Raw genomic sequence first — 24,075 nt, forward strand, 5'->3', positions numbered from 1 at the left:
CATATCAGATTATGAAATAATTATAAATCCTTTCCTCTAGACCAGATAAAATCCATGATAAAAGAAATGTGCACAAGTTTTGGTTTGACGCTTCATTCTTATAAGCAGATTAGATTAGAAGAGACTGAAAAAACAGAAAAAACACAGTAACACTCAGTAGAATCAAGTTACATAGTACCATGCAAACTATTCCTTCTAAGTGCCCACGTCCAACTCCAAAATTTGACCATAGCAATAACAATGACTTCACTGGTATCAGTTTTTAAGATACACAGAGTCGTTTGACAAGATCTTGTTCCCATTTTAACACAAACCGGCTTGAGCCATTTACGACGAGGGCCCTTGTATGCAGGACACACAAACAGAACATGTGATAAGGTCTCTTCCGCACATGGGCAAATATGACATTTTATCTCATAGTCAATCCCCCACCTTTTCGTGAAAGATTTTAGGGGGAGAGTGCCCACTCTAAATTGGTGATAGAGCTTCCTGTCACCAGGGCTCGTAATGGTATCCCAATAGGCCTCTAGCCTGTATTCAATTTTGTGGTCCATTAAGAGACCTGTTAGGAAAGCACCATTCCCCAAAGAAAGAGACTTATGACAGACCATTCCCCTATATAAGGCTTTAAAATCTGTTTTAAAGGGGAAAGAATTCCCTTCTGGGTCCTCCCACAAATGGTTGAGGCCCATATCCAATAAAGTAGCCTTAACTTTTAGTAACCATGTGATTTTATTAGATTTGTCAGCTTCTCTAATATACTTAACAGCTTGCGCGTAAGGGGCTAACTCTGGGGTAGTCCATAGTCTGCGCCAGTAGGCAAGAGGTCTAAAACCCGCAGCCTCCTCAAAAGAAATACAACCCAGATCTAAAAGTAGAGGTCTGAGTGGTGTCGATTGAGGGAGGCCGGTCAGTACCCTCAGAAACGTGTTCTGAGCTTGGACTAATGGAACTAAATTTTCGAAGCCCCAGAGTCCCGCTCCATAAATTATTGAAGCTCTAACCTTCCCTTGGTATATAGTTAGAACCGGAGCAACAGGTTTAGTTTGTGATAGCCGGTGTTCTTTTAAAAGGGCCCCTGCTAGTTGATTATGCCTTAATACTAACAGATCCATCTGCGGCTTCCAATTCATCCTTTTGCCCATAGTAACGCCCAGATATGTAAAGGAGTCAGTTTGTTCCAGGGACGCGTTATTCATTTCTACTCTGGCTTTCACTATATTATATTTATGTAAGACCATGAACTTCGTCATGTCAACGTTTACTACAAGGTCATGGTCATTACAAAAAAGACTAAATCTATCAAGGGCTCTTTACAGACCAGCTTGTGTCTTAGACAAGATTAAAGTGTTGTCTGCAAACATTAGGAGAGGGACCCTCGATCCAGCAAGAGTAGGGGCGTCTGTGGGATATTCAGAATAATATGAGATAACATTATTTATGAACAACGAGAAAAAGGTATGGGCAAGAATACACCCCTGCCGAACTCCCTTGTCCACAGGAAAACGTTCGGTTACATCACCCTGTTGACCCCATCGGACTTGGGCATAAGTAGATTCATGTAGTTTTATAATAAATGATAAGATCTCAGCGGGCATCCCTACTTCATTAAGACTGTCCCACAGCTTATTGCGGAGGACTAAATCAAATGCAGATTTAAGATCTATAAATGCTGCATAGAGGGTCCCCCCTGCTAAGATCACTGTATTCCAGTATATTAACATGAATCTAAAGACTTGGGACCGAAATCCTGCTTGACAGGTGGATAAGATTTCATTATCATCAATCCACCTATTAACACTGCTTAGCACTAATCTAGCCACCAGCTTATGCATGGTGTCAATGAGCCTTACCGGACGATAATTAATTGGGCTGGCACGATCCCCCTTTTTATATATTGGGATAATTTCAGCCCCGCGCCAGGATTCCGGGATGGGGCACCGCTGGCCAAACCATTCGCAAAAATAAAAATGTATTTGAGCCAACTCTCCCGGTCAGATTTAAATATGTCCACCGGGATGCAATCTGGGGCCGGGGCCCTACCTGCAGCTATGTAAATGTTAAGACTGACTCCTAGACTATTAAGACTGACTGCAAGACTATTATAGTCAATATAGACACAATATAGACATTCTAGAGGCACATTTTGCATTATGCACGCTCTAGCTTTTCTTTTGGGCCATATGCTTATAAAAAAGACGATGTGCTGACGCGGCAGCTTTAGGGGATTGCGCTTTGCACATGTTCATTTACAGTTGTTTTCAGAACCTATTAATACTTTTTAAAACGAATATTGTGTTGCTGTGAATAAACTGTTAAATTTGCAAGTATTGCACATTGATTCGGGAGGTGGGAGAAGCTAAAAGCATTGTATACTTCTGTCAGACATTTTTCCCACTTTGAGAGATTTTAGAGTTGCCATTTTGGGTAGCGCATGCTCTAGCTTTTCTTTTGGGTTATTTGCTTATAAAAGCAGATGCTGCATGGACACGGCAGCTTTAGGTGATTGCTCTTTGCACATGATCATTTACACTTGTTTTTATAATCTTTTCAATCTTTTTTGTGCGATTATTGCACATTGTACCAGGAGGTGGAAGCAGCTAAAAATGTTTTATACCTCTTTCAGCCATTTTTCCCACTTTGGGACATTCTAGAGGCATAATCTTGTGAAGTGTATAGCTATTGCATTTCTTTTGGGCCATATGTTTATAGAAACCGACACTGCACGGATGCGTCACTGGTGCACCAAAGGCACGCCAAAGGCAAGCCTGTCTGCACCCGTCAGCAGCATGGCACTCTGCCCCTGGCCCCTCAGAAGGTATTGGTTACATCAAACAGTGTCAGCCCTATTACCCGAACCGGGGGCAATAAAATATATAATAGCAAAAGTGGTTCAAGGCAAAATTACACAAGAAAGCAGAAATAAAAAGTGCAATGCAATGAAAAAATACAAAGAAAAATATTATAGCGAACGACACCCATCAACAGAAAATTATCAAAAAAAGGCTTATTTTTACTTGAAGCTAAATGATTTTTTAGAAAAAGTACAATGAAGCAATGAAGAAACAGGTGTTCATACAATTACACAACTGAAAATACAAAACAAAAAATTGACAGTGTAAACAATAAAACAATGGCCGAGGAAAATATATAAAAAGGACAACTGATGCAAACAATTGCAACAATAGGATTGGCATTAAATACTTCCTCTTGAATGTATGCCAAAGATGTACGTCAAAGGTGTTTCAACCAAAACAAATTAGTGTGGTCATCATCAGGACAAAGAACGACATAGTTCAGTGCATCCTACATGTAATTTCTGAAATAAGGAATATATATGATATATGGGTATCATAATCAAAAATTAATCATTATAAACAAAAACAAAAAAAGGGGAGAGCTCCGTGTCAAGCAGGTTTGAGACCAAATTGTGATTAGAATCCCAGATAAGGAAAATGAAGAAATACCGCCCAGTGCATTGGCACAGCCCTAAATGGAAAAACCTTGTATGCAGAAATCACAGAATAAAAATAGTTTAGGAAAAATCAAAAAAATTTGTGTTAATATAGTGCCAGTGAAATTTAGGCACCCATCCTTAAGATGTAAAGGACAGTTAGGAATAATTAACCTGAAAACAATATATATACACACATATATATATATATCATCACTAAAGGTCAAAAATAATTTAGGGACTTTCCGAGTGATGGAAAACTTTCAATTGAACCAACACGGACGAATCCAAGTCTTGTTAATCATTAAAGTCATGTCAAGTATAGATTGAGATAACTGTCTTATTCAAAAAGAAGCAGAGAAAATGCAAATAATTGAAGGACTCACCGCCCACTGATATGGTGAGAAACCAGAAGGAATTAATCCAGGTAGCGGTGCAAATCAATAGACCTCTGTCCTCACTGCGGGGGTTCTCACACCTCGCCAACGCTTGCTTCTCACCTGGCTCTGAGGGACTACAATGCCCAGACAGCTTGGCGCACGGACCTAAGGTACTTCACTTTCTTTCTTAGCTATTGTGCATTAGCAATTCGACACCATGGGGGGAAAGAAGAATACGGTGGAGACAACAGGGGGGGGAGGAAGGTTGCTACTCTGTGAAGAGCTGCGAGCGTTCTCTCACATGAAATTGAACTTTGATTTGATTTCACAGAGAGACACTTATCTATGGAACCAATTTTCCTTACTAATATATCACCTCCTGGGAGACCCCTAGCCACTGCCCAGCACACTCCACTAATCCAAGTGGCTTCGCCAGACGATCTCCCAGCTGCCCAATGGAAGTCTTTATCCACCACCGAACTGTCTCTCACTCCTAACAGGAGAAACGCTTCTTCACCATCCCTTATTGACTTTCCTAAAGATCCACCAGCAAAATGAACTAGGGGCACAGGGGCTAACAAGTCGAAATTACCGAAAACTACGCGAGTAACTAAACCTCAGGTTACTCGCGTCAAGGCAGTTACTTCAATTACCTCAATTACTCCCGTAACATCGATGCCATTAACCGCCAATGTTCCACCCTGCGAACCAGTTTTTGACAAAGCCTTCTGGGATAAAGCAACTAAAATCATGTTCATTTTACTTGACCCTATAATGCTGAAGCTAAACAAAATTGAAGAGAGGCTAGCTGGCTTGGAGGCCCAAATAACATCCGTCCCCATATTGAACGTGAACCACTCCATTGACCCTCCAGCTGTAATTACGGAGAAGACCGATTTTGTTGTAATCACTGGCCAGGGCATAAACCCTTCAACGTCCAGGGCCACCATATCACTGTCTCCCGCGTGGGGTGGCCTGGGCCCTTCACACCATGCACAACTTACTGATCAATTGTCCCATCTGGCCTAAGGCCAGATGGGACAATGTGCTCCAGGTACCTCAAGGACTGGATGAACTAAGACTGGGACAATATTCACCAGGAATCCAGGACATCCCCTTAGCAACGGTGTCCAAACAATCACAGCAAGTCCTCCACCTCCCACTGGCCTCCTCCCCCCTCGTGTTGGTCCTGACAAATGTTCCTCTTTGGCGGGACCAACAGTATGAATCCACCACACAGCTAACGGACAAATGCCTGCACTGGCTGTCAAACAATCTCAGGGACTGGGGCAAGGGGAGTCTCCAGCTAGCTAACAAGATTATCATGGCAAGGAGAGCGGGGTGGGTTGCTAACTCTGCTAAATCCCACGCAGGAGACTGTGTGGTGATACATTTTAATAAACTCTACTTTGGTACCGCTCTTATTGAAATTTTTCACATTACACCACTTAGGAGCACTCACACTATTCCTGTAGGTCTGGAGTACTTTTATAAGCAAGGCCCTGTGCCAGGAATTGGCCAGAGGGGCGGACAAAGGCCAACCATACACATGCCACGACGCCTGGATTGTGTACACACTATCATGGGGGCCGGGTTATCAAATAGATTTTACCTACTTTCAGATTTGGAAGCCTGTGATTGACCATCAATATCCATCCCCTCCCCAGCTACTTTCCCAGCCAACTTTGCCCCTGCCTTGCAGGTGTCCCCCCAAGCTCAGGGCTTAGTGGTCAGAAACAAGATCAGTCTGGCATCCTGGAACGTGGCAGGGCTAGCTGCAAAGGCAGGAAACGGTGAGTGGCAGAGCTACTGGTCAAAATTGGACATTGTTTGCTTCCAGGAAACATGGGCTAAGGATCCAATTTTTATTGCAGGGTTCCGTAATAATGAATTTGGGGGAAATATGAAACAAGTGGCAGACAACCTAAATAATGAGTTGGGGTCCCTTAACTCATCTCCATACAAGGGCCCATTCAATTTAATCTGAATCGGGGATTTTAACACTCATCTGTGCAAATATAATGAGGCTAGGGTCTGTGGGCTGGATGACCTTCAGGGCAACCCCCTCCTCAGTTTCTCACATAATTAATATGGCGACACCCTCAATAGACTGCTTTACTAGAGGTGCCTGAGTATAATTAACAGCCTAAACACTGGCCAGATAGAGAAAACATTCAGGCAGAGTAACTGTGAATCCACAATTTACTTTGTTTTAGTCTCCTCTGCAACACGAGACAGAGTGGACCACTTAGCTAATTCGTTCACATGCCATAGCGATCACGCAATCCTATATATCCATCTAACCCTCCTGCAAAAAATTATTAGAATCCAACAGGTAGCGGACGACATTATGTTATCTAGGGTCAACGGATACCAACTAAAGTGGGCACAGGTTGTGAAGTAGAAATTGGCTACCGCAATAATAGCCCAAGTAAGAGAGAATATCTTACACTGTCTGGATGAGGAGCTTTCTCCCCCCTCCTAGTCACTCAGTTTAGAACCCTATTAACAAAAATAAAAGACTCACTCACCCGACACAAGCCAGCAACTGAACCACAACCGAGCCGCTGGTTTGATGCATCATGCTCTATAGCAAAGAGATCACTTGTAAGCGCTCTAAATACCCAGCCCAGAGATATGGCTTTGGTAAGAACATTAAGAAATGTGTAGAAGCAGGCCAGAAACAAACAAGTGAAATATATAAGGGACAAGGCCTGGGATGACCTTGAACAGGCTGCTAGCTCAAAACATAGTAGGGAGTTTTGGGAAGTTATAAATGCCCCTTATTTTAAAGATACAAATGACCCGTCTCTGGACACCCATGTAGAGGAAGAGGCATGGATTGAGTACTTTGAAGGAATTTTCAGTCTAAAATCTACCCTTGAAGGTCCTCAAACTGTTTTAACACCCCCTCTCCTGAGAACCCTGACATTCAAGTTAAACGAAGTCAGATTAGGGTTAGATGCCTGCATACCGGGAAAGGCCCCAGGTCCCAATGGGATTCCCACTGATCTCTTTCAGGCCAACTGTGACATGTGGGTCCCCTTGCTAACAAATGATTTTAATAGCATAGCGGTAGAGGGCCCTCCCCCATCCTGGAAGCAGAGTGTTATAGTCCCAATCGTCAAGAAGGGAGACAGAGGCAGTCCGAAGAACTATAGACCCATCTCCCTTCTGGATACAACCGCTAAATTAATGGGCCGGCTGTTATTAGTCCGGCTGGAGGATTGGGCATTGGAACATAACATCTTAATTCAGGCGCAATATGGCTTCCAGAAAGGGAAGGGAACAGTAGACCAATGTCTTAACCTCTCGCTCTGTATAGATAAATATATGAAGGATAAACAAGGGACACTATACATGGACTTGTCAGCCACCTTTGATTGTGTGTCCCACCAGAAGTTATGGCTGATGATGGAGGAAATGGAGATTGATCCCACGGTGATCCACTTCATCCGCCAGCTGTATGTTAATGCTACTGCTTGCGTGACGTACGGCTGTTTTCCATCTACACTAAAGGGGTGGAGGCAGCCCTGTCTGGCACGACCCTGGACGTGCCTATATTTGACAACACTCCCCTGCCAATTCTAGCTTACGCTGATGATGCAGTGTTAATTGCCAGGACAGGGGTAGCCCTCCAGAGCCTCATAACTGCATACCCTTCATTCATGGCCTCCCTAGACCTTAGAGTTAATGAAACCAAATCTTTTATCATCGTAGCTGGAGTGGCCAGAGGAGCAAAACCCGCTTACTTCCATCTGGCCTCAAAGAAAATTGAAGTGGTTGACTCTTTTGCATACCTAGGAGTCTTGTCCAACTGTAAACAAACTTGGTCGAACCTGGTGGCAGCAAGAGTCCTGGGTATGGAAAGAAGCATACAAGCATTAAACGTTTTCACCAAGAAGTTGGGAGCCAGTCCGGTGGACACAATTAAAAACATCTATCTAGCTAAAACAAAGGCGGCGGCATATATGGGGTGAGTGTCTGGGGGATGACCCAAATTAAATAGCTCCAGAGAACCGAAGATACCTTTTTTAAGTCCAGGGTCTCATAACCACCCTCATCCTAAAGTTAGGAGTCCTAATTTTACTACTCCTAAACTGAGAAAAATCCTAACTTTAAGACTTTTGGTATTCACAGAAAGCATTTAGGAGTCCTAAAGTTAGGAGTCCTTACTTTACTACTCCTACACTGAGAAAAATCCTAACTTTAAGACTTTTGGTATTCACAGAAGGCATTTAGGAGTCCTAAAGTTAGGACTCCCAACTTCTGTGAATATCGAAATGAGTAAGTGCCTTCTGTGAATACCAAAATGAGTAAGTGCCTTCTGTGAATACCAAAATGGTAGTAAGTTTAGGATTTTGTCTTAAGTTAGTTCTGTGAATCGGGCCCTCAGCTTTATTTAGCATACGTTGTATACATTGTATATCCCCACCCCGTGGCGGTTTCTGGATGATTTCAATGACCTGCCAACTGATATCACATGGTGTGTGATTTATCTCAAGAAAATGAGAAACCAAAGGTTCATGTTCATTACGGCACCTAATGCGGCTTTTATGCTGTGAGAGACGAGCTGTTATTTTTTGTGCAGTCTGGGCAACATAAAGGAGTTTACAGGGACACCATAGTGCGTAAATTACATTTTGGGAGTTGCAATTAGTGTGATCTTTTAGGGTATACAGTATATCCCCATGTACAAATTGTTTGGTATTAGATGTAGAATCACACATCAAGCAATTACCGCAACGATAATGTCCCAAAATCCGGTTGAGCCCCCACATGGAGACTAAATCAGGAGAGTTGGAATGAGGCAAAGCTGCACGCACAAGATGGTCAACTATATTGCGACTCCCCTTAAAACAAAAAAGAGGGGGTTCTGTCGAAATGCCTGTAGATAGAATAAGAGGCCAATGTTTCTTGATGATTTTAATAATCCTAGTTCTTTGTGTTCAAAACGTTGTCACACAAGGGATTCTGTTCATCTGTTTTTGGTTGTAGGAACCAACAAAAATTCACAGTGGTTATACCAAGGCGTTTTAACGGATCGTTTCACTAGCCGTCAGGGATAGCAACGATGTTCAAGCTTTTTTGCTAAAATACCAGCCTCACGAAAATAATCAGCCCAATTTCTGCATATACGCAGAAATTGCCCGAACGGCAAACCAACCTTCAGCCCTCTAGGATGGTTACTTGTGTATTGTAACAGAGTGTTACAAACTGTAGGTTTGATATAAAGCTTCGTGGCAAGTTTACCATCATCAAGAACGATTGCGAGGTCCAAAAAATCCATATGATCATTACTTGAATGAGATGTAAAGTTTAAGTCAGGGGAGCGGTAATTGAGCCACTCAAGAAAGAGAGTTTGACTTGCGTCATCCCTCAGAAGGTAGGCCACATATTTACTTCAACAATGATGACTTGCTTGACCTGGCCTCTACACTAAAATGTATGCCTCACTGCTCTCCACATTTGCTAAAAGAGGCCTATGTTTGTACCCTGTGCAGGTCGAATATGTATTCTCCACCACAGACAAAGGTAACTATCTCTGCCCTGGGAAATAGAGATAAGAACGTGTAGTTTTCTGCAGTTCTTATCAATGTCTAGTCCTTACAAAAGCAGGATGCAACTATTTTTGATTTCCTGAGCAAGGAAAAGCCTGATACATTGTTCTTGACCGAGACTTGGCTATCAGAATCATCCAACCCCACCATAGCCACGGCGCACTTGATGTCACTAACCACACGATAAACTGCGGATTAATATTTTCCACATGAGCGTGGAATACAATATGCTTCTTTTGAGCATGTGTCGAAAAGTAGTGACTCAAGTTGAAAGCATAAACATTGGGGAGAGGAGTTGGCCTAACGGCTAGGGCGCTCGACCTCGACCTGGGGGAACTGGGTTTGAGTCTCGGTAATGACGCTAAAACTTCCTGTGATTCTGGGCAAATCACTTAATCTCTCTGTGCCTAACAAAAAATGAATTTGTGTCCTCATGTAACGTAACTGGTGCTATGTAAAGCGCTCTGATACCTGATTGGATTCGGGTCAAGTTTGCGCTATATAAAACTCTGCAAAAAAAAATAATATATGAAATTTGCTGATTTACAGTATTGGATGGATGCTGATCATCATGTCCTCTGCAATGCACGTTCAATAGCACTACAGCAATCCCCAAAATGCAATTTTTAGCTGTCTGCGAAAATCAAAAGGGAAAGCAGCCAGGACCAAGTGGGAGGAAGGTGACTGGGGGATGAAGAAACACCAGGACAAGGACCTGATTTAAAACATTGGCTGAGCATGTTCAGAAACACGAGCTGAGGCGAAAGAAAAAAGTTGTTTGACGATCACATGCCATAATTGTAACTAGTGGAGTGGAGTGATACTGTACTTGGTCACTGCTCTCGTGGAGGGATATACACTAAAGGAAGCATGACAAATGCATGCGATAAACAAATAGGAAGAAAGAATAACAGTGTGAAAATGGAGACAGCAAATAGCAAGCCTATGGGTGAGCTGTAAGTCCACAGAGTGAATACAGCATATGTCAAAGAGACTATGCATGAGTTGCCTAAGATCGACCTACACAAGGGTGTCCCCGGTAAGCATAGGGACACCAAAGTGAATAATGAATGAGCAGCAGGAGACACACATTTATAATCAACGGTTCCTTCAAGGAGCGCTGCATAATGCTTTGCAAGGGCAATTTACATAATATTTTACATATTTTGTTTTTGGTGATGTCCCTAGAAAGGGTAGGGCCACCACCAATGTTGTTTTCATGTTGTGTGAGGCTGCACAGAGTTCTGCAGCACCCCAGAAACATTGGGCAGAAAGAACGTAATTCTGCTCGGTCATTAATTCCATGACCCCAGAATAACTTGCCATATGTTTTTTTAAAAGCACTTTCCAGGCTGGAGCTTTTGCTCTACAGCATGGAGTGCAGCACACTCTAGGGGCTGTTTTTTGGCTGCCTATTATATGATTTGCAGATGTATTAAAAAAATTGCAAGGTTTCTGTGTGGTTGTTTTTATAATTGCATTTCTATGGGCTAAAAATGTTAAAAGAAAAAACAACATGTCTCTGACTATTTACTTTCACATTTTTCAACTATGTAAAAAAAAAAGAGACACAGACATGTTTCTAAGACAACTTTATTAAACACTTCTTTAGTAATCAATATTAATAAACATTGCATTATGTGAAATATTGAAATATGTATTTGAAATTATTGGTGATTTTTGGAGAAAGACGATAGATCTGCGGTAGGCTGTGTGTGTCATAGAATTGACTGCTCAGCGGCCACACCACACAAACGGGGTGCAGAGCTTGTGGCCAACCCCCTGTTGTTCACAGACAAAGGCCGCATGCTGCGAGGGGATGGCTGACTGCAGGGGGTTGGCTGCAGGACCTGACCGCAAGCTAGGCCCTGCAAGCACCCCTTGCGGTGCATGGCCTTGCATAGCGGGGTTGGCTCAGCACTGGGGGTTAGCTACAGAGCCTGGCATTTGAACAGCCTTGCGGCTAACCCTCTGTGGTGCACAGCCAAAGGTTGTGTGCAATGGGTGGGTTGGGGGGAACAACCTTTACAACGCAACTTTTACAACGCACTACCATTACAACTAAACTGTTACAACGCAAATGCATTGACAACGCATGCCATTACAACGCAAGTCTTTACATCGACTTGCACTAGATGGCGTGCTAACATTAAAAATAGTGTAGTTTCCTATCCAAACACCTTCCCTACTGTTACGTGGACTGGAGTTAGAATATTAAATTACACTTTTTTAATGTTAGCACGCCATCTAGTGCAAGTCGATGTAAAGACTTGCGTTGTAAAGACTTGCGTTTTCACTGCATTTGCGTTGTAAAAATTTTGTTGTAACAGCATGCGTTGTAAAAGCATGCGTTGTAACATCATACATCCGTGGGTTGGCTTTACATATGTGTGTGTGTGCAGGTGCATCTGTGTCTGTGCACACGCTAATTAAATATGTGACATTGCAGGGCATTTCTGTATGCACTGTGAAGTGGACACACATTAAATGGTCCAAACACATCAGTCAAGAAGGCTCTGATATCGTGAATGAATGAGAACCAAAGAAAAACTGCATCATTGATCTGAAAGCACTTACAGCAAGCGCAATAGATTTGGGATTTAAAGTGTTAATGCACAATTACAGCGACACCTAGAAAGACACGAGTAGATTCAGATTGCTTTGAGGAAAGAAGTGCGACATAATGTTCAATATGTGGCAGGCGTGATCCTAAATGGACACAAATACTGTTTTGAAATTAACTCTATAGCTTTCAAGACTACTGTTTTTGTGTGACATGGAAAGACCTCGTTGCCTGTTCTTTCCATGTCACAAATCCACCTAGAATAGCTCACTCATTTAACGTGCTGGCAGTGGGGGTCGCAGGGGAGACTGTGATCCTTTGTGTATTGTGGAGAAGGTAATATGAAAACTCTTGTATATTTTATTTACTGACACCGAATGCTTATCTTGTGTTTCCTCTTCTTTCAGATCGTGAAAACCAGTCCATCCTTATTACGTAAGCGAACACATTCTCTTTTGTAATGACAGTATCCTCTAATGCTGTAAATAATTGTGTAGAAGTCAGGAGTAAATATAGTCAACGTAAAAAAAGTTATTGAGAGGACCCTTTTGTTGCCAACTGTGTCAATATCCCGAAGGATGCCAAGCAGCTTTGACCCCCCCATCACAACGCACTCCAGAGCAGTGAAAAGCCAGAGCAATGCCAGCGATGGCAGAAGCCGATGCTTCAGCCATTTGCCATCTTCCATGGCATGCGACTAGAGAGGGCTGCAGCTGTTGGGTTTACATTGCATGGCATTGAGCCATACCGACATGGAACTGCGAGGTGGAGGCGGCCAAACATCTTTGTTTCCACACCCAGGCAGCGAGGCAGGAAGCATTTCTCTTCTAATCCTACAACCCTCTGCTGTACAAGTGCATCCCCCCTGCCCCCGTTCATTATATTTAACTCACGTTTGTGGGGGGGGGGGAAACATTGCTATTCTATGAAGTAGATGTGAGGGGTGTTGCCACAGTTGTAGCCTTACTGGGGAACAAGGTTCCAGTCTTGGCATCAGCAGAATACCATGAGATTCTGGGTAAATCACTTAATCTCCCTCTAGTTACAAAAAACTAATAACAATGAATGTGACCTTGTGTAGTGCAACTGGTGCTCATGTAAAGCGCTCGAATACCTTCGGATCGAGTTCGGGCTATATAAAACTGCATCATAATCAAATTAAAATAAACATACTGGATCAGTGTATCCACCCTCCTGCTCTGGTACAGGAACCATTGTTAAACGAGTGTCGTGGAATACTTTGGAAGGTCATATGCTGGTGCTTTCTTTGTAAAAAAACATAAGTGCCCAGGGCCCTGGTCAGGCGGACACTACAGCTTGCACCACCACTTGCCCCTGCCAGCGCTGCCAATGAGGATGTCAAAACAACTACTAACCCTCACACTCCTACAAGTGTGACAGTTCAGACTATTCCAGGCACCCAACACTGTAAGAATGGCTTGGGCAGCAGATGTTAGTCCTTTTTAATGTACATTGAATTAGTAAATGACTGTTGCTGGGCTCATTTCTAAATTAGACTTACAGCGCCACCATGTGGCAGACTGTCATAAGTGCTGGTGGTGGCAATTAAGTGGCAGTCCAGAGCACCGGAACCTACCCGCTCAAATTAAGCACTGCATAGCCTCAGGGTGTAGAATGCCATATGTACCACATGGGGTAAAGTCACTCACAATTCACTTGAAATGGATTTAATCGGAATGAAGAAATACAATCTAAATATGTATCCACAGTTACCCAACAACATGTTTTAATTAGATGCTACTCTCTATGTCCCATGTACTGAAGATTCATGTCAGTCCTCCTGTTGTACCTTGTTGCCCTAAGATTGATTAGGAATCAGTACTCCAGGAAATTGGATTATTATTTAGGGGAGAGGGCTACCCACCTCAAGGAATAATCACAACCGTTGCCAGGTTGAACCCTCAAAGTCACTAAATTAACATGAGATCAACCCTCTGGTAGCAATGGCATTGAGCAGACAGGATTTATTCAGAACAACGCCTAAAATATTTATGCAGTACCAAACCATTAATGAAATCAAAATGTAAAACAATAAAAATCTCCATCTGAATATGAAAAATAGTGTAAAAATAAATAAACAATATTACACCAAATGTTAAAAATCTCCATCTGAATATGAAAAATAGTGTAAAAAATCAATAAACAATATTACACCAAATGTTTACAAAAATCTTATAAAGAGTATCAAGAGAATTTTTTTTTTTAAGTTTTAAGTAGGAATACCACCAAGAGGCATGAAATGCCAACAATAGTCAACTTTAACGGTTGACCAGGACCGAAAGCAATTTGACATTAACCATAATGGAGCACGGGTCGTATATACCAATCAGGTTTGATCTTTTCAAATATTTTACCTTCTGACTTTATTGCTTTAAGTCCCAATCCGCCACAGGACACTTCTAAAGCCCGCCCACACAGAGCCCTGGGAAGGCACTTAGATACTCATAGGGTGTCGGGCCCTAGTGGCAGCACTCAGAAACTCATAGGGTGTCAGGTAGAGGCCATCAGTAGGGTCCAGTCAAGGTCCAGTTGCCACTGACAGTTGCAGGAAAGGCCTCTTGTAGCTTGTTGTATCCTTGTAGCTTGATCCGGAGGTCCGTCTTATGGCTCTTGGAGTGCACTTCTTTGCCCTGGATACAAGAGAGAGAGAGAGAGAGAGAGAGATTCAGTCCAGTCCTCCAAGGCTCTTCTTAGGTCGCAGATAACAGATTAAATCCTCTTCTGATCTTCCTCTAGTCCAGGACTAATCTGAAGTGGGTGCCTGGAGATGCCACATTTATGCCTGGAACGAGCTAGTGGGTAGGAATAACAAATAGGCATGCCCTAACAAATAGGATAAAGGTTCCCAGGATCACCCCTACACACTTAGGACATTTTCAAGATGGTGAAAGTCTGTGGCCAAACTAATAATGGGTGTGTGTGAAGTGGACTATGGTAATCCTACTGCCCTCCCAATTCTAACATTAAAGTCCAGTTTAATGCAGCAACACGATCCACAATAAACCCAGAGAGAGAGAAGTCTTGTGGAACAAGAGGGATTTCTGTCAACCAGACACTGTGGACACAAGTATTGTTTTAGCATACTGTTTCTCTTCCTTTCAAGTGCACACCCAGTGTTATATGTAAAGCCCAAAGTGAGAAGTCTGGTGGGACATAGTAGGTCCTTCAGGAACTCCGCAGTTAATGCACAAGAATTATCATGGTATCTTGTTCTCTGCCTTTTTAAGTGGGATATATAACTGATCAAGCAGGCTTTGACACTGAAGCAGGATTTGACACTGTATTGTCAAAAAGGATGCTCACAGCCCCCACATTGCATATTGTGGAATGTTTAGAGGAATCATATCTGCCCAATCATGCCTGCCTATTGTTTTCTATTGGGAGGCATTTTACACTTTTTTCAAATTTTCAAATGCTAATCAATCACTGGAAGAAGTTTGACAGAAAATGCAAATTAGCTTTCAGGTACAACAGGCATGGAAAATGTAACCTTCTAAAAGTTACTGTCCCCTAACATTTATTAAAACTCTGATTTCACCATTGGATTGGATTTTTAATAACTATCAAACATATTTGTTTAATTATTTTTTTTACTTAGTTCCATTTCTGAGATACAGTATTAAGATTTTAATATGTACACTAGTTGTATACACAGGACAGCTAGACCTGCCACAGGGAAAAATAGCTTTTGGTGCTAGTAATTGTAAGGACATGCAAACATTACATTTCTACATGTCCTACTTTTAAATAAAATACACCCTGTCATGTGGGTGGCAAAGCCTATATGGTGGTCAATTATTAATATTTAAAAGGGAAATTTTGCTTAAATAAATTAAGTAAGACACAAATGACAAAAATCCAATCAGTAGAACTGGAGATATGCAACTTTAAAGATTTCAGTAAAAATAGCGGAAAAAAGAAAAAAACACCATATCTGGATATCTGGTTGTGCTGGACCAGGACAATGTCACAAGTTAAGGCCAACAGCAATGGAGTGTGGGCCAGCTTCAGAGACCCACTTAGGCCTGCTGAACAAGAGTACTTTAACTTCTGGTTGAAGAGCATTGCAAGGTCTTGTGCCAAGGATGCGCTGCACGGCCGAGAAAATGCATTGTCTCCTAGGAGCTGCAGAAATGCGATGCGAGGTCTTAAATCATCATTGAGTTTACTGTCCATGAGGACTTGTGATGCAAAGTCCGGCATCGAGGATACGTCATGCAGTTGAGGCGATGCATCGGTTCTGAAGAGCTATGGCACTGCAATGTGAGAGCCTGTGCTGTCATCAAGGCTGTATTATTAAGAGATTTGTGATGCAAGGGCCTGCACCAGTGAAACTTCGCAAATCAGCAGTTCTGATGTGGACTGCAGAGTCGATGTGGAGTCCTTGCACTGTGAAAACCCTTGCAGAAGAGGACATGTATTGGTTCCATTTAGGATTGTGCCACACAACATGGGAGATGCGTTGGTTCTGCTGAATCCACAGATATGCTGCCAGAGCACCTTCAAGCCCACTTCCAAGGGTCCAGGACTGGGGTGGCACCAGTTGGCAGAGTAGTACTCACAGATGGCTGAGGCCAGGTGCTGGGTTCAAGGTTGTTGGAGCCTTCTGGCTCTGAGGTTCTAGTCAGGAGGCCAGTCAATTAGCCCTAGGAGTCACTTGGGGGTTCTGGGTTCAACAGATGCAGGTCCAGTTCTTCTCAGCCAGGTAGTAAGCCAGCAAGCAGCAGGGCAGCAGTCCTTCAGAGCATCAGTCTAGCAGAGTGGCAGTTTTTCGGCAGCAGAGCAGTCCTTCTTCCTGGCAGAGTATCCACAGGTCCAGAAGTATACTGAAGAGTTGCTGCCTCATGTTCAATATTGATTCCCCTTTCTGTCTTTGAAGTGAGAGATGCTTCTAAAGATTTCCCTTTGAGGTCCCCAGGCATCCTGCCTCCCCTGCCCTAACTCCAGACTAACTACAGAGGATATGCAGCCCTTTCCGTGGAGGCAGCATACAGCCCAATCAAGTATATGTAGGGCTGTGCCCAGCTTCGCCCTCCTATCCTACCAGAGATGGCCAATCCAGGCACAGCTTAGCACTCTTGTTGTGTGGGATGGTGTAGGAGGAATATGCAAAACCCGAATGTCAGCTACGCCCAGTCATGTGACCCAGAGGCAGGCTACAAGCCCTAAATGGATAAGGCAGGAAAATGCCAACTTTCTAAAAGCTAATAAGGTACAGGGCGTTCTGGCAGATAACACAATTCTTAATCTAGAATTGTGGAAAATTGTTGAACAATCAATACTAGTACAAAAGCATCACAAAATGATCCCTTTAAAAGCTGGTGCATACCTGAATGAAGCCACTGGTGTGCCCTGAATGCAGCCACTAGTGTGCTAAATTGTTTAGCAAAAATGCTTAAACATAAAAATCACACACAACACAAAGGCCAATTTCTAGTTTTAGTATATTCATTGTCAAATAACCATCGTTATTTCCAATCAAGCAATTTTCTTTACTTTTTTGTTTTACAATATATTGCCCATAACAGATATATTACATATAAAAAATCAACATATACATGATGAAGATGTACAAAGCCCGGTGTACATATACACAATACATGAAACAATGAAAACATATGGTGAAAAATTTCCAGATTCCAAAGATCAGAATATCCTTTTATCCTCGTTGTCTCTTTTAAGATAACTGACGTAGGACATAAGACCTTGCCGTCGACTTTTCGATCCTATGCTTATGTGTTACTAACTGCACATTACAGAGGGTCTTTCACTGGACCGAGACAAGGCCTCTAGTTTGCCTCCTTTCTTAAAGGGGGTGCTTCAGGTCTTGGATAAACCTTATTTCTTCGAGACACGAACATATGAATGTGGAGTTTGTCAGGGCTCATCCTTGTGTCAGAATTGTGAGTTTTGAGAGATTTGAGAGTCAAAAGGTTAATAAAAATTACGGCATGTCACACAATACTGCATTAAAAGTGGCAATTAGGGTGATATGGGTAAAACACATATGGAATTCAGTAGACATTGAATAGGGAGAGTCTTGCAATGCAACACACCACTAGACAAGTAGAGAGAGAAGTCCAAATTGACCCATAGGCTGCTCAGATCCTTAACAAAACAAGGACAGCTGAGCCGTATTGTTGGGACACCTCAGGTGTGTAGATTATATAGAATATGTATCCACACAACATGCATAATGAAGCAAGGTAGGCAGGCAACCAGTCTTGCTGGTGGCAGCAGAAATCCCCAGATTACCCAAATAAAGATTTTAGTTAGCTCTGCAGCCGAAATAAATATAACGTTTGCTGAATAATACAGCACCTTGTACACTGCCCTCCAGGAAATGGGAAACAAACTGAGGGGCATATTATCAAGCACGGCGTTAAAATTATCGCTGCTCTAGCGGCAGAAAACTGCCGCTAAAGCGGCGATAATGAGCTTCATAATATGCTGTAGAGAATTCCAATAGAAGCCCATGTTGAGACCAGAACATGGGCTTCTATTGGAATTCTCAAGGGCATATTATCAAGCCCATTATTGCCGCTTAAGCGGCAGTTTTCTGCCGCTAAAGCGCCGATAATTTTAACGCCGTTTCTTGATAATATGCCCCTGAATTCGAGGAAATCTGGATTCAATTCTCACTCTGCGTATGTATACCCTTGAAACAAAAAAACACATTAGAGGAACCCATGATGTTAAACAAAATGAAAATAAGTATAGATCAATTGACTAAGGATAAGACACCTGAAAGGGACGGGCTACCTCGGGAAACCACAGCTAGCCCCTGACTGCTGTCCAAGTATCAAGAGGGGAACAAAAAAGATATCCTATCACAGTCGTTTAGAAAAGTGATGATTGTGGTGCTACCAAAAGAAGAAAGAGACCTCTTGGATATACAGTCATACTACTCCTTGTCACTTCTAAATACATAATACAAACTATAACGCAAAATCATAGCAAATAGGCTGTTGCCAGTATTATAATAAATTGCTTATCACCCCCAAAGAGTTTTCATACCACAGTGTAAAACATTTATCAGCTTCAGGTGACTATTTCATGTGTAGACAAAGCCCCCAGAGATGGACCCATGTCGGACTCTGCAGTTACCTCACTCGACATTGAAAAAGCTTTCAATTCTCTTCTCTAGCCGTATGATTTCGCGGTAGGGCCAGAGGAGCAGAGCATAAGTAATTTCCACTGTGCTGAACTTGCCAGGAGGTCAGGAGAAGGGCATGCAAGATTGGCTACATGCCTGTGCCAGATAACCTTTTTTTAAGAAAAAGAACATTCTTCTCCCTGGTGGTAGAGGATAACTTTGTGAAACTAGGAAACGTATGTAATTTGTGGCAAATTCGTGAACGTGCCTTGATTCTAGTTAGGACTAGGTTGACCCAGGAGGAACCACTGACTTTGATGATGAAAATAAGGAGCCATTTGTCACTGTTGGGGTTAAGGTGTCCTTGCATGTAAGACTCTAGTGGCCTTAGACTAATGGGTGAAACCTCTTTGTTTTGTAAGCATGTGTTAGGACAGCTTACAAAGGGTGGACTTTAGTGTTATAAATGGCACGTATGGGAGCACCTGTTTCCCACAGAGTGCCAGGCTTAAAGTCCATTTTGCAAATTTCTGGTTCACTAAGATTTTTCTGATTCCTGAAGCAAAAACGAATGCCAGTGCCAATGTCTCTTTAAGACTGAGGATGTACTGCATGCCACATTCCCCTGACTTTCTGCTATGGAAGACTACTGTGTATACTTACTTAATGTTATGAGCTTGTGCCCCATTTTCTCTGTGCCTGACAGAGTAAGTGTGAAACTCGTATCTGTATATAACTACAATGATGCTTTCATTAACTTTAAATGAAACAATTGAACCTTTTTTCTAGGATCTCTTACTGTTCTTTTTAATTTGCTCTGTAGTTTATGGCTAAGGGTGCTATCTTTATAATAAGCTTGAGTTGAATGTAACTATCCAAGCCAAAGAACACTCTGATGTCCTCTGCTCTCTCTGGCTCTAAATGATCACTCATCCCTAAACCACTGCTTTTTTCAAGATCACTTAAAGATGGGACATGGTCATCAACTGCTTAAGAACTCAAATACAGATAGAAAAACTAGAGACACGTTAAAGACCTCCCTTTTCTCTCAAATATTAATGAAAGATGTGTAGCCAAACAGCCAGAAGAATACAGCAATAACAACCTTCTCCTAGGCGAGTCCGATCCGGGTTTTGTGCAGTCCACTGTCCTGAAACCTGTACCCTGAGAATTGTGGAGGATGCTCTCTCTCTCTTTGATGAAGGACATACTTGATTGCCAGTTCTACTTAACTTATCAGCAGCCTCTTATACTGTTGATGACGATACCCACCGTAAATTCCTAAAAACAAGGCTGGTTATTGAAGGAACATTGCTAAATTGGTTCAGATTTTCTCTCTCTGACAAAGCACAAATCATCAAAATAGGAAACTCCTATTCTACCCCTGCAAAAGTACAGAGTTCCTCAGTGCTCCTTTCTCACGCCCCTCCTTTTCAGTCTCTATGTTGAATAAATAAGCAATGTGCTAACAAGATATGATGGGCCATATGTAGGTAGCCTCACATTTACCGATTCATAAATACCGAATTTTACCGATTCGGTATTTATGAATCGGTAAATGTGATGTAGGTAATGATTCGGTAAAGTTTACCGAATCGGAAAAATTCGGTCATTATGAATCGGTATTTACCGATTCGGTAATGAGGCATACCTTCCCATTGATTCCTATGGGCCTGGAGGCCCATAGGAATCAATGGGAAGGTATGCCTCATTACCGAATCGGTAAATACCGATTCGGTAATGGGGGGAGCATATACAAGGGTGGCAGGGTGTCACATTGACACCCTGTTGCACCCCTGAATCTTGCATGTGTGCACATGTGGCGCACATACATGCCCTAAGGGCATGTATGTCTGCCACATGGCACTCTTAAATCAGCAAAATATTGCTTTTTGCAAGGTATTCGTTATTTATCACCAACCTGTATTTGGTGGTAAATAACGAATTTCTAATACTAATTTTCACTCTTTAGAGTGCTCCCTACATCTGATTTCAGGATTCGGTATTTACCGAATCGGTATTTTACCGATTTCTTAATTTCCGATTCGGTAAATACCGAATCCAGAAATCAGCCCCCTACATCGCAAATGCCTAAATACCGGTCGGTAACGGGATATTTACCGAATTTTGGCCTCTACCGACCGGTATTCGGCTTCCTACATGAGGCCCGATATCTCTTAACCACAATATGCTGAAGATTTTACTTTAAAATTGAAGGCTGCAGCATCCTTAAGACCTTTCCCTCCTCCCTTGTGTGTGTACAGAACTGGTGTTTACATGGGCCTCGTTCTGAAGCAGCTCGGAGTGAAGCTCGACAAGCTACTCCATCTTGAGCTACACATCAAGGTGATGGTTAAAAACACCACATTCCAACTAAACCCTCACGCCATCCCTCCCAAATCAGAATCTTATTTAGCCTTCTCTGCCGGACCAGAACTACAGCATCCCTAACCAAGACGTCTCTGACTATGGGGGTGAATGGGTCTGGTGGAGCACAGGATTGCATCGAAGACCTCTGTCGAGCTTCCCTGCGATCAATTATGAGCCACTGGAGACACAGAAAGGCAGTGCATGAATGCCGGATCATAATTCAGATGCTTTGGTTCTCACTGGACCGTTTTTGATGGGGACCACCTGTAGCCTTCAAAAGATAGCGGCTAAAAACCCTTGAACCAGAACCTGAGGGGACTACCCACAATTGGTGCAAATACTGCACCTACCCTCAGCCCCAGGCCTCAGAATACTGTGTCCACCCTTCATGGCACAACAACTTCCTCATCCTGAAAATGGTAGCTTCTCTATAAGGACTCTGGACCTTTTCCAGTAGGAAAATTTAATGTCCCCTTGAATGGGCCTGTAGTTCACTGTGGCCTTTAAACTTCGAGGCTAATGATCATAGCAATTAGCCCCACTCAGCCAGGCAACTCAAGGGGGAATTTCATTAGTGGGATACTAAAACAATTCCTACAGGTTTAAGAAGGAATAAATCTAGGATAAAACAGATTTTAGATAAGAATTCCAGTCCCAGCAACATATCCGCAAGACATGACTCTGGTCCTTGCACCACTTGGCAATTGGAACCAGCTTAGTATACCTTTAAAAATAAAGTGTAACATTGTGAAATACCAGAGATCAAAAGGTACCCAAATGAATTATAAGGCTTTGGCATCACTGTGCATTGTCGTATATAATTCACACTGGGTTATGTCAGTTGAAGAGCTACTTGCGAACAGACAACAGAGTGAGCCAGAAAATAGTCTTCCTGGCTCAGTTGCCGTCTGCACATGCATGTTTACACATGTTGCACATAACCTGCTGAGAGTTCCTCACTCCAGCTGTCTACAGACATAATAAAAAAAGAGCTCTGGCCTCGCAGCTCAGAAACAATGTAGGTGTATTACAGTGAACTAGACTCATTTTGGGGGCCTCGGGCAACAGCAGCCGTAAAAAACAGAAGCCACAAAAAGTAATAAACAGGATTTTCACAAGTATAACTAGCTTCATTTAAAGCACCTCAGTTCATTTTTACATATAATCATTTTGCAGCCAGTAAGGCACTAGTTTCACTACATGTCTATATTTGCAAATAGTGAATGATTTGGTTTAGTGAAGGCCAAGTCAGACATGCTGCTTCCACTCAGCTTCAAGATGTCTGAGATTACTGAGTCTTGCCAAGAGATCTCTACTCCACCCTTTTCTTTCTTTCACTTCTACTTTCTGAATTCTTTTCATTATGCAAAAATATGCATGCATGTGTTTTCATACAATGGCACTGTCAATTTATGAAAACACATGCATTCATATTTTTGCATAAGGAAAATAATTTAGAAAGTAGAAGTGAAAGAAAGAAAAGGGTGGGTATCTGATGACATTTCTATTTGTTTCTCTATGGGATTTCTTTTTCCTTAAATAAAATCCTTACCATGGATGCCTAACCATTCTGTTGAGGCTACATTCCTGTTTTCACACTGAAAAAGGATTTACACCTGCCCTTAACATGGGTAAATCTCAAATCCCTTAAAGTTTGTGAACACTGATGTTGGAAATGGCCCTTTTTATAGGGTTACCCCAAATGTTATGCCTTCCTCCTCCATTTTTTCGAACCCTATTTGTGTTGGCTGCTAACCAGTGCTAAAGTGAATGTGCTCTCTTCCCTAAACATGGTACGATTGGTTTACACATATTTAGCATGTTTGATTTACTCGTAAGACCCTTGTAAAATGGTACACCATATACCCAGGGCCTGTAAATTAAATGCTACTAGTGGGCCTGCAGAACTGATATGCCACCCACAGAAGTAGCCTTTCAAACCTGTCTCAGGCCTGCCATGGCAGGGCCTGTGTGTGCAGTTTACTGCCACTTCAATTTGGCATTTAAAACTACTTGCCAAGCTTCAGACTCCCCTTTTATTACACATTAGTCATCCCTAAGGTAGGCCCTAGGTAGCCTTTGGGCAGGGTGCTGTGTATGTAATAGGTAGGACATGTACTGCTGGGAGGCCTACTCCTCTCATAGGCAGGCATTGGGAATTCCCTTATATACTTTTGAATGGAAATTCGTGATTAGAAAGGAGTGGCATTGACATATTTGGTATGTTTAGGATGATAGTGATACGTCCTACTTACTAGTGAAGCTGGATTTCAAATTACTATTTTAGAAATGTCACTTTTAGAAATTGTTTTTTTTGCTGTGCTTATACCTCTTTGTGCTTTGCAGCCTGTCTGCAATACACGTCTGGGCTGAGTGACAGCTACATTTGTGCATTCTCTCTCGACAGACACAATACAGGAAGGGCTGGGTGTGACAGGGGATACATTTGCATTCATCTGTATACTGATAGTCTTCCTGGCCAGGGAGAGTGAGAGGTGGTTCACACTTACATTTGAATAGGTTGTGTCATGCCCTCACACAAGGGACTGATTTACCCACTACTGGTAGTCTGGAGCCAAGGCTAGGTTGAAAGGGATCCATGTGCACTTCAGAGAGTTCCTTTGAAGTCA

At 42.4% G+C, this 24,075-nt stretch overlaps 1 protein-coding gene across 2 annotated transcripts in view; it reads left to right on the forward strand.

Annotated features, from left to right (window-relative positions):
• LOC146809876 (myosin-3-like) overlaps positions 1–24,075 on the forward strand; it is a 290,498-nt gene that overhangs the window by 91,303 nt on the left and 175,120 nt on the right. For both annotated transcript variants that reach the window (XM_085616730.1, XM_085616731.1), the window contains one exon: positions 12,366–12,393. In XM_085616730.1, coding sequence (XP_085472856.1) covers positions 12,366–12,393 — 28 coding nt within the window. The remainder of the gene's footprint in view (positions 1–12,365; positions 12,394–24,075) is intronic.

The sequence above is a fragment of the Triturus cristatus genome, chromosome 7 (assembly GCF_964204655.1).
Source record: "Triturus cristatus chromosome 7, aTriCri1.1, whole genome shotgun sequence".
Lineage (NCBI taxonomy): Eukaryota > Metazoa > Chordata > Amphibia > Caudata > Salamandridae > Triturus > Triturus cristatus.